Source organism: Salvelinus alpinus, chromosome 12, assembly GCF_045679555.1.
Source record: "Salvelinus alpinus chromosome 12, SLU_Salpinus.1, whole genome shotgun sequence".
Classification (NCBI taxonomy): Eukaryota; Metazoa; Chordata; class Actinopteri; order Salmoniformes; family Salmonidae; genus Salvelinus; species Salvelinus alpinus.
The window spans coordinates 38,071,924-38,084,689 of record NC_092097.1 but is presented as its reverse complement, the minus strand read 5'-3'; the positions used below and the strand labels follow the sequence as shown (position 1 = coordinate 38,084,689).

General features: G+C 39.9%; 1 protein-coding gene across 11 annotated transcripts in view; it reads left to right on the top strand.

Moving 5' to 3' along the window:
* The window catches only part of LOC139536109 (calcium-dependent secretion activator 1-like), a 163,912-nt gene that overhangs the window by 131,531 nt on the left and 19,615 nt on the right, over nucleotides 1-12,766 (top strand). For 4 of the 11 annotated variants that reach the window (XM_071336280.1, XM_071336281.1, XM_071336273.1 and 1 more), the window contains 3 exons: nucleotides 8,741-8,847; nucleotides 11,829-11,985; nucleotides 12,405-12,546. In XM_071336280.1, the coding sequence (XP_071192381.1) occupies nucleotides 8,741-8,847; nucleotides 11,829-11,985; nucleotides 12,405-12,546 (406 nt within the window). Of the gene's footprint in view, nucleotides 1-6,809; nucleotides 6,846-8,740; nucleotides 8,848-9,512; nucleotides 9,543-11,828; nucleotides 11,986-12,404; nucleotides 12,547-12,766 lie in introns of all 11 variants that reach the window. The other 7 variants (XM_071336278.1, XM_071336270.1, XM_071336274.1 and 4 more) reach the window with 3 other exon arrangements.

Below are 12,766 nucleotides of genomic sequence, written 5' to 3'. Positions count from 1 at the left end.
GCTATCTAACACATTCAACTACTGTAGCTATCTAACACATTCAACTACTGTAGCTACCTAACACATTCAACTACTGTAGCTACCTAACACATTCAACTGCTGTAGCTACCTAACACATTCAACTGCTGTAGCTATCTAACACATTCAACTACTGTAGCTACCTAACACATTCAACTACTGTAGCTACCTAACACATTCAACTACTGTAGCTACCTAACACATTCAACTACTGTAGCTACCTACCACATTCAACTGCTGTAGCTACCTAACACATTCAACTGCTGTAGCTACCTAACACATTCAACTAATGTAGCTACCTAACACATTCAACTAATGTAGCTACCTAACACATTCAGCTACTGTAGCTACCTGACACATTCAACTACTGTAGCTACCTGACACATTCAACTACTGTAGCTGCCTAACACATTCAACTACTGTAGCTACCTGACACATTCAACTACTGTAGCTAACTAACACATTCAACAACTGTAGCTAAATAACACATTCAACTACTGTAGCTATCTAACACATTCAACTACTGTAGCTACCTAACTACTGTAGCTACCGAATCCATTTAACTACTGTAGTTATCTAACATATTTAACTACTGTAGCTACCTAACACATTCAACTGCTGTAGCTACCTAACACATTCAACTACTGTAGCTACCAAACATATTCAACTACTGTAGCTACCGAACACTTTGAACTACTTTAGCTACCTAACAAATTGAACTACTGTAGCTACCTGACACATTACGCCTTTGTAGCTACCTTATACATTCAACTACTGCAGCTGCCTAACACATTCAACTACTGTAGCTACCGAACACTTTGAACTACTTTAGCTACCTAACAAATTGAACTACTGTAGCTACCTGACACATTAAACTACTGTAGCTACCTGACACATTCAACTACTGTAGCTACCTAACACTTTCAAGCTTTGAAGCTACCTAACACATTACGCCTTTGTAGCTACCTTATACATTCAACTAATGTAGCTACCTAACACATTCAACTGCTCTAGCTACCTAACACATTCAACTGCTGTAGCTACCTAACACATTCAACTACTGTAGCTACCTGACAAATTCAACTGATGTAGCTACCTGACAAATTCAACTACTGTAGCTACCTAACACATTCAACTACTGTAGCTACCTAACACATTCAACTACTGTAGATACCTAACACATTCAACTACTGTAGCTACCGAATACATTCAACTACTGTAGCTACCTAACACATTCAACTACTGTAGCTACCTGACACATTCAACCACTGTAGCTACCTAACCCATTCAACTACTGTAGCTACCTAACAAATTCAACTACTGTAGCTACCTAACACACTCAACTACTGTAGCTACCTGACACATTCAACTACTGTAGCTACCTGACACATTCAACTACTGTAGCTACCTAACACATTCAACTACTGTAATTAACTAACACATTCAACTACTGTAGCTACCTAACATATTCAACTACTGTAGCTACCTAACAGATTCAACTACTGTAGCTACCTAACACATTCAACTACTGTAGCTGCCTAACACAATCAACTACTGTAATTAACTAACACATTCAACTACTGTAGCTACCTAACAGATTCAACTACTGTAGCTACGTGACATATTCAACTACTGTAGCTACCTAACAGATTAAACTACTGTAGCTACCTAACACCTTCAACTACTGTAATTAACTAACAAATGCAACTACTGTAGCTATCTAACACATTCAACTGCTGTAGCTACCTAACACATTCAACTACTGTAGCTATCTAACACATTCAACTACTGTAGCTACCTAACAGATTCAACTACTGTAGCTACGTGACATATTCAACTACTGTAGCTACCTAACACATTCAACTACTGTAGCTACCTAACAGATTCAACTACTGTAGCTACCTAACAGATTCAACTACTGTAGCTACGTGACATATTCAACTACTGTAGCTACATAACAGATTCAACTACTGTAGCTACCTAACAGATTCAACTACTGTAGCTACCTAACAGATTCAACTACTGTAGCTACGTGACATATTCAACTACTGTAGCTACCTAACAGATTCAACTACTGTAGCTATCTAACACATTCAACTAATGTAGCTACCTAACAGATTCAACTACTGTAGCTATCTAACACATTCAACTACTGTAGCTACCTAACAGATTCAACTACTGTAGCTATCTAACACATTCAACTACTGTAGCTATCTAACACATTCAACTACTGTAGCTACCTAACAGATTCAACTACTGTAGCTATCTAACACCTTCAACTACTGTAATTAACTAACAGATGCAACTACTGTAGCTACCTAACAGATTCAACTAATGTAGCTACCTAACACATTCAGCTACTGTAGCTACCTAACACATTCAACTAATGTAGCTACCTAACACATTCAGCTACTGTAGCTACCTAACACATTCAACTACTGTAGCTGCCTAACACATTCAACTACTGTAGCTACCTGACACATTCAACTACTGTAGCTACCTAACACATTCAACTACTGTAGCTAACTAACACATTCAACAACTGTAGCTAAATAACACATTCAACTACTGTAGCTATCTAACACATTCAACTACTGTAGCTAACTAACACATTCAAAAACTGTAGCTAAATAACACATTCAACTACTGTAGCTACCTGACACATTCAACTACTGTAGCTGCCTAACACATTCAACTACTGTAGCTACCTGACACATTCAACTACTGTAGCTACCTAACACATTCATCTACTGTAGTTATCTAACATAGTTAACTACTGTAGCTACCTAACACATTCAACTGCTGTAGCTACCTAACACATTCAACTACTGTAGCTACCAAACATATTCAACTACTGTAGCTACCTACACATTACGCCTTTGTAGCTACCTTATACATTCAACTACTGCAGCTGCCTAACACATTCAACTACTGTAGCTACCTGACACATTCAACCACTGTAGCTACCTAACCCATTCAACTACTGTAGCTACCTAACAAATTCAACTACTGTAGCTACCTAACACACTCAACTACTGTAGCTACCTGACACATTCAACTACTGTAGCTACCTGACACATTCAACTACTGTAGCTACCTAACACATTCAACTACTGTAATTAACTAACACATTCAACTACTGTAGCTACCTAACATATTCAACTACTGTAGCTACCTAACAGATTCAACTACTGTAGCTACCTAACACATTCAACTACTGTAGCTGCCTAACACAATCAACTACTGTAATTAACTAACACATTCAACTACTGTAGCTACCTAACAGATTCAACTACTGTAGCTACGTGACATATTCAACTACTGTAGCTACCTAACAGATTAAACTACTGTAGCTACCTAACACCTTCAACTACTGTAATTAACTAACAAATGCAACTACTGTAGCTATCTAACACATTCAACTGCTGTAGCTACCTAACACATTCAACTACTGTAGCTATCTAACACATTCAACTACTGTAGCTACCTAACAGATTCAACTACTGTAGCTACGTGACATATTCAACTACTGTAGCTACCTAACACATTCAACTACTGTAGCTACCTAACAGATTCAACTACTGTAGCTACCTAACAGATTCAACTACTGTAGCTACGTGACATATTCAACTACTGTAGCTACATAACAGATTCAACTACTGTAGCTACCTAACAGATTCAACTACTGTAGCTACCTAACAGATTCAACTACTGTAGCTACGTGACATATTCAACTACTGTAGCTACCTAACAGATTCAACTACTGTAGCTATCTAACACATTCAACTAATGTAGCTACCTAACAGATTCAACTACTGTAGCTATCTAACACATTCAACTACTGTAGCTACCTAACAGATTCAACTACTGTAGCTATCTAACACATTCAACTACTGTAGCTATCTAACACATTCAACTACTGTAGCTACCTAACAGATTCAACTACTGTAGCTATCTAACACCTTCAACTACTGTAATTAACTAACAGATGCAACTACTGTAGCTACCTAACAGATTCAACTAATGTAGCTACCTAACACATTCAACTAATGTAGCTACCTAACACATTCAGCTACTGTAGCTACCTAACACATTCAGCTACTGTAGCTACCTAACACATTCAACTAATGTAGCTACCTAACACATTCAGCTACTGTAGCTACCTAACACATTCAACTAATGTAGCTACCTAACACATTCAGCTACTGTAGCTACCTAACACATTCAACTACTGTAGCTGCCTAACACATTCAACTACTGTAGCTACCTGACACATTCAACTACTGTAGCTACCTAACACATTCAACTACTGTAGCTAACTAACACATTCAACAACTGTAGCTAAATAACACATTCAACTACTGTAGCTATCTAACACATTCAACTACTGTAGCTAACTAACACATTCAAAAACTGTAGCTAAATAACACATTCAACTACTGTAGCTACCTGACACATTCAACTACTGTAGCTGCCTAACACATTCAACTACTGTAGCTACCTGACACATTCAACTACTGTAGCTACCTAACACATTCATCTACTGTAGTTATCTAACATATTTAACTACTGTAGCTACCTAACACATTCAACTGCTGTAGCTACCTAACACATTCAACTACTGTAGCTACCAAACATATTCAACTACTGTAGCTACCTACACATTACGCCTTTGTAGCTACCTTATACATTCAACTACTGCAGCTGCCTAACACATTCAACTACTGTAGCTACCGAACACTTTGAACTACTTTAGCTACCTAACAAATTGAACTACTGTAGCTACCTGACACATTAAACTACTGTAGCTACCTGACACATTCAACTACTGTAGCTACCTAACACTTTCAAGCTTTGAAGCTACCTAACACATTACGCCTTTGTAGCTACCTTATACATTCAACTAATGTAGCTACCTAACACATTCAACTGCTCTAGCTACCTAACACATTCAACTGCTGTAGCTACCTAACACATTCAACTACTGTAGCTACCTGACAAATTCAACTGATGTAGCTACCTGACAAATTCAACTACTGTAGCTACCTAACACATTCAACTACTGTAGCTACCTAACACATTCAACTACTGTAGATACCTAACACATTCAACTACTGTAGCTACCGAATACATTCAACTACTGTAGCTACCTAACACATTCAACTACTGTAGCTACCTGACACATTCAACCACTGTAGCTACCTAACCCATTCAACTACTGTAGCTACCTAACAAATTCAACTACTGTAGCTACCTAACACACTCAACTACTGTAGCTACCTGACACATTCAACTACTGTAGCTACCTGACACATTCAACTACTGTAGCTACCTAACACATTCAACTACTGTAATTAACTAACACATTCAACTACTGTAGCTACCTAACATATTCAACTACTGTAGCTACCTAACAGATTCAACTACTGTAGCTACCTAACACATTCAACTACTGTAGCTGCCTAACACAATCAACTACTGTAATTAACTAACACATTCAACTACTGTAGCTACCTAACAGATTCAACTACTGTAGCTACGTGACATATTCAACTACTGTAGCTACCTAACAGATTAAACTACTGTAGCTACCTAACACCTTCAACTACTGTAATTAACTAACAAATGCAACTACTGTAGCTATCTAACACATTCAACTGCTGTAGCTACCTAACACATTCAACTACTGTAGCTATCTAACACATTCAACTACTGTAGCTACCTAACAGATTCAACTACTGTAGCTACGTGACATATTCAACTACTGTAGCTACCTAACACATTCAACTACTGTAGCTACGTGACATATTCAACTACTGTAGCTACCTAACAGATTCAACTACTGTAGCTACCTAACAGATTCAACTACTGTAGCTACGTGACATATTCAACTACTGTAGCTACGTGACAGATTCAACTACTGTAGCTACCTAACAGATTCAACTACTGTAGCTACATAACAGATTCAACTACTGTAGCTACCTAACAGATTCAACTACTGTAGCTACCTAACAGATTCAACTACTGTAGCTACCTAACACATTCAACTGCTGTAGCTACCTAACAGATTCAACTACTGTAGCTATCTAACACATTCAACTACTGTAGCTACCTAACAGATTCAACTACTGTAGCTATCTAACACATTCAACTACTGTAGCTATCTAACACATTCAACTACTGTAGCTATCTAACACATTCAACTACTGTAGCTATCTAACACCTTCAACTACTGTAATTAACTAACAGATGCAACTACTGTAGCTACCTAACAGATTCAACTACTGTAGCTACCTAACAGATTCAACTATTGTAATTAACTAACAGATGCAACTACTGTAATTAACTAACAGATGCAACTACTGTAGCTACCTAACACATTCAACTACTGTAGCTATCTAACACATTCAACTACTGTAGCTACCTAACAGATTCAACTACTGTAGCTACGTGACATATTCAACTACTGTAGCTACCTAACACATTCAACTACTGTAGCTACCTAACACATTCAACTACTGTAGCTATCTAACACATTCAACTACTGTAGCTACCTAACACATTCAACTACTGTAGCTACCTAACACATTCAACTACTGTAGCTACCTAACACATTCAACTACTGTAGCTATCTAACACATTTGACTACTGTAGTTACCTTCTCTCAGATGGAGTAGCGTAAAGCATGACATCTTATTTCTCTCTTCTGGAAGATAAACTAATAACCATGGTGTTATAAACCTAAATATCTCTTCTTTTCTCTTTCTTGTCTTTCTTTTCTCTCTCTCTAGTTGAGAAAGATAGAAAGCCGGATCCAAATGATCCAGGTGAAGCCCTGTTTGACTTTTAGCTTAGCCCCAATACACAACTACCCTAAACACACACATACACACACTCAGGTGCACTCATGCATGCATGCATGCATGCATGCATGCACGTGCACACACACACACACACACACACACACACACACACACACACACACACACACACACACACACACACACACACACACACACACACACACACACTTAAACACATGCAATACAAACATTTAGCACACTAATATTTGTGGAGTGATTGTATTACATTATAACAACATACTGGGATAATATATACTGTAGATGCATTCATGAAATGATTTTCCATTGTTTTTCCTGATACTATGATACATGTATTGAATAAAGCAAAATACATCAGAAACATAAGCAAAACAATCTCTCACAAATATGCAGACAAAAGGTAGCATCTCCAATGTGTTGAGAGAAATAATGCAAGTCGAGCTTGCTTAAATATATCTGGCTATCAGTATTCAAGTACACAACGAGGAAAATTATTACCAATTATTACATTTGTATACAACGAGATTCCATTCTCTGATAACATGATATATTTCATAAAACAGATGAACACATTGGATATGGATGAAGTATAATACATTTGATAATGATAATCACCACATTATCATTCTGCTTATTATACTTCAGTGTAAGGTCTAAGGACCAACATAAAGGCACTGTAAGGAATCCTCTGCATGATCTCTCGTTAGCCTTATGAACTATGCTGTGGGGTTCAGGGTCCTTTTAGCTGCATGGCTACTTAGTAGTCAAGGTAGTACATAGCATAGAGCAGGGTTCCCCAACTGGCAGCCCGACAGTAGTTGGTTTTATTTTGCCCCTAAGTTTTCTTAGAAAAAAAAAAATACATTTTCATTGTTGAAATAAAAGACTGTAAAACCACCAGGAAATCAGCCCCAAGTGATTTTAAATTAAGAAATCTGTTTCCAAGTATTTCCATGCATAATAGAGAGCCACCTGAACATATACAAATGTAAGGAAGGTTTGAAATTGTTACGTTTCAGTAAAATATTATATCTGTTTGGGCTTCTTGCGGTCAATTTGCAGTCTACAAATGATTTGTAATTATGTTCCGGCCCCCCGACCATCCACTCCAGAAGAAAATTGGCCCGCGACTGAATCTAGTTGATGATCCCTGGCATAGAGTATATGACGTGTGACTAAAATATTACGAGAATAAATAGGCTACACTGAAAGTATAATTTCAACATTTAGACAGATATGATAAACATAATATGATGAAATTATAATGTACCAATATTAACTCTGTACAGTTCTATCTCCTTATTTCAAATATCATTTGAGCCGTCCAATGATGTTTTGCCACATTATTGTTAATGTTCTGAATATCTAATTTCACCATAATCAATTGTTAATTCAATTGTATGTCAGCAGATAATATGTATATGAAAAAAAGTGTCCAGGTACACCCTAGATCTTACCAGCGATATCTGTTACAAACTCAACATTGAAAATCTCAAGCAACAAAAGCATGAAGACCACAAGAGTATTTTGCATGATAGTGTAACAATGCATTTGTTTTCTCCATGGGATTGATTTAGTCCATCACTTCTACCCGACTGTGTTGTCCCATATCACCTCACACTGACTGTTTACACACCATGTACCAGTTCATTGGGGGCATGCTTTAGAAACCATGATACTCTCATCTTCAGTGCTGGTGGTCAATGTGGTCTGTGTGCGCCAGAGAGAACCCAGAGCACTTATTATGTCTTTCATTTAAAATATCTCTGGAGTTAACGATATCGATGGGAAAAACCATTCTAACAGATTCTGTTAGCTACCCCACTCTGCCTAATTAACCACCCACCCCCCCACCCCCGCCCCCCATCCTTCTGCTCCAGAGAACGTAGGCCGGTTAGTCACGCCCGCCAAAAAACTGGAGGACACTATTCGCCTGGCCGAGCTAGTCATAGAGGTCCTCCAGCAGAACCAGGAACATCATGCGGAGGTGAGTGGGTAACTCCTCCTCTCATCCCTCTCTTTGTCTATGTCCCTTGTTTACCTCCTCTGACTTCTCCTTCATGGCATGGAGAAGGGAGCTTGTACATTCCTTCCTGACACCTTTACATATAATGCTGTCTGTGTGTATGGATGCATTTTTATCAATTATTTAATACACAGCCAGAAATCCTTAATGGGAGATGAATGTTAACATTGTACCAGGGCACTATTTCTACCTGAGGAGGCATTTTAAAGTAGGAAGTATGCAGTTCCCTTCACTTATTCATCATTCATAACCCTGGTGGTACAATGTTACATAAAACATTGGTTGCCTTGAAAGATGGTAATGCCTTAGTCATTTCAGCTCAGTGTGTACAGTAGAGTAGAGAACAGAACAGTATAGGTAGCTCTAATGTAGGCTAGGTGCTCCTAGTCGTACTGAACTGTAGGTGATGCATGCTCATTCCGTGTTAGCTGAGAAATTGGATCATGAAATAGAAACAGCACTAAATAGGTTTTCCCTTTCCTTTGTATTTCCTAAAAGTATAATAAACTAATGTAAACAAACAGCATGACGAACATGTATAGCATATCTATAGGTGATCCTATGGGATCGATAAGATTAATGCAGATAAGCAGATTTATTCTATCTCTCTGACATATGCTTGACAGGCTGCAGTCACAAGTTCTGGAGATCAATCGGTACAGTATAATTATTTACCTTTCTCTTCAGTCCCATCACAAACCTCCTCTCCCTATCTATCGCATGTTGACCTGCACAGAGACTAGGGCTGCCCTTAGTGTTGTAAGGTTGAGGGGAATACACTAGAGAGGGAAGGGTGGCTGTTGTGTGTGGGTGCAGAAACATCAGCTAACATGCTGAATCTGTAAAGCTCCACTATACTATAGGCTGCACAACATCACTTTGATCATAGAGCATGTCCATGGGGCCATAAAGACTAGTCTTATTTTCTCTAGCAGCATGTTGAAGTGAGATATACCACAGTATTCTCTCTGTGGTTTTTTAAAGGTTTGATTCAATCCAAAACTCTACCATGAATGTCTCTCCTCTCCTCCCTCCATCCAGCTTTAAGTTGGGTTTCAAATTACGGTTCACACTCTTTGAAAATGTAGAACATTCCTCTTCTTGCCGGCTTCTCCTCTTCCATCTCTCTGCTCTATCCCTCCTTCCGTCTTAGAATTGTTCCACCACTCAGAAACCCTTTATATGACTGCCTGATACTGTAGATACACTACTGTTTACTATCCTGTACATCTCCCTGTGTTTTCACTGTCTGTATGATCGGTGATATTCGCTCCCTGCAGGGCAAAGAGGTACGTGGTGAAGTTGAATGAGAACCCCCCCCCCCCCCCCCCCCCTGTAACCCTGTAATGGTTTGTGCATGTCCACTAAATGCCCTGCCCCCTTTCTCTGAAGTGTTGGTACAGTCGTCCAGGACTTCTCCTTTGAGCCTGTTGTGAACGATGGTGCCTGTTGCAGCACTAGAGCCTGTACCGTCTCTGGCTGAGCCTGAGCACTGAGCCTGGGTGTGCAGTAGAGGCCAAGGCCTTGCCTGAGTTCCCCTCCCCCAACATACAGTAGGATGGAGCCCCCAATTTACCTGTCCATCCCTCCTTCCTGGAACTATAACCTCCCCCTGAGTCCACACTCACTCCCCCTGCCCTGTGTACGATGATGGAGCTTGTACAGGTCTGCTGCGTGTACTATAGCACTAATGATTTATAGTGTTGTAAATAGTCTTGGATGGGGTGGGCAGGTAACTGGGCAGACAGTAGGTAAGTGAGGACTTGACTGCAATGCCGTACCACTGCGCTGGGCTAGCTATAGTCCCCCTATGGCAGATATTTTTCAGGGGATATTGATTCGATATGGAATAAAAGCATGCAACATAACTGGAATGATTAAGCTTTTCAAAGTTTAATCAGTTTCCCCTCTTGGAATTTGTCAAATGTCAAGTTTTTCCAAAGATGAGCAAATAAGCAGAGCCAAGACTGCGAGCACAGGAGCAACATCAACAGAAGCAGAAATTTCAATGAAAACAGACATGGATAAATACCTCCTTCTGACCTACTAAGTAGCATTGTTCACTCTAACTAGTCATCCTGAAAATCACTGAGGAGACCCATATCAAGTACCTTGGTCTGTCCACAAATTGTCCCTCTGAAGACCCTGTAGTTAGTAGAGAAGCTATGTGCTGCAGTCTTCGGTCAGTGTGCCTACTTCCTATTATATGGCAGAGTGCAGTGCATGGACATGACCTGTGTCACATTCACATCTACAGAGGAATGTTCTGTTGGTATGGCAATGATGTGAATGGTGGAAACCCGAGCTGCTTCCTGGTCCTGGAGAGCAAAGCATGTAGGGAGTTTTCCACATCAGTTTGCATGAGAAAAGGTACCTAAGGCACCCCCCTCCCCCACGCCAGGCTGTGACCCTCCCTCAATCTATAGATTAATTATCAATAATCAATGAATACAACATAATTACTCAGCTTTATGATATCATTATGCTATTTTTGGCTTTGTGTATAAATGTATTGTAAAGTTCTTCTCACGTTGGTGGGCGGCTAGCTAAGGTTTTAAGCAGCCCAGATCCCTTTAGTCTTCACCAGCAAGAGCTGTGGATTGGTTTTACTCATTATTGGAGAACACATGGGTTTGCAAGGCTACAGACATCCATTACTATAGTTAACTACATAAAATCACTACATTTAACGGCCAACAATCCAAGTACACTGTGCCTACCTACCTACACATAATATCAGTCCACAGTGCTTTGCTGGTGTGGGGTTTGTTAGAGCTCTGATTAGCTCCAGTACGTGTGTGATCCTTCCCAGTCTGCTCTGCCCCCTCGCTGTCCAGCCTACTCTACCCAATATCCTCACACCCTGACTGGGGCTTGTGTTCAACATTCACCCCCTCCCTGGTTCTGTCTCTGTCCTGTCCGTGGTGTGTGTGTGTGTCTAGGCCTTTGCCTGGTGGTCTGACCTGATGACGGAGCACGCTGAGACCTTCCTGGCCATGTACGCTGTGGACATGGACGCTGCCCTGGAGATTCAGTCTCCTGAGAGCTGGGACAGCTTCCCTCTCTTCCAGCTCCTCAACGACTTCCTCCGCACAGACTGTACGTTTCCTGTTTCTCTTCCTATATACACCAATGGCCTTCTCCAATAAACATTAAGGAACAAGTTAGATTCATGTCATATCTTGGAATGTGAAAGAGATTAACCACCCACCCAAAAGTCCAAAGTTTTCACCCATCTTAAACAGCTAAAGGTGGCTGTGGCATTTCTCCAGGAATCACACCTTAGAAACAGTGATTCAGAAGAGATTATTTTCAAAAACACGTACTGTTCTGTGCTATACTAACACTGCTTGGTCCTGACCCTTTGTGACATTTATGTTATAATATCAATACTGTATTCTCTCTCTCCCTCTTCTGCCTAAATCACTGCCCTTCTATGATGTTTATTAACAATATAACTATAAAACAATGTTTATTGCTATAATCTCTTTATTTTCTCTCTCTTCTTCTGCTTCTAGATCACCTGTGCAACGGGAAATTCCACAAACACCTGCAGGACCTCTATTCTCCCCTGGTGGTTAGATATGTGGACCTGATGGAGTCCTCCATCGCTCAGTCTATCACCAGGGGGTGTGAGGGAGAGTCCTGGGTGCCTGTAAAGTAAGGGACCGTCCATCCTCTCACTAACTGTCTGCTCTTTAGGATGGCTAGAGAGGCCAGGAGAGAGACACTCTTACAAGACTACTATACCTCATGTTGTTCAGTCCTTAATGAAATTTGACTGCCTCACCACACTCCTCAGTCAGAGTTTCTTTTCTGATAAGGAAAACATATCCCGATAGGCATTAATTCAACTTTTATTAGGATACATAGGCCTTCG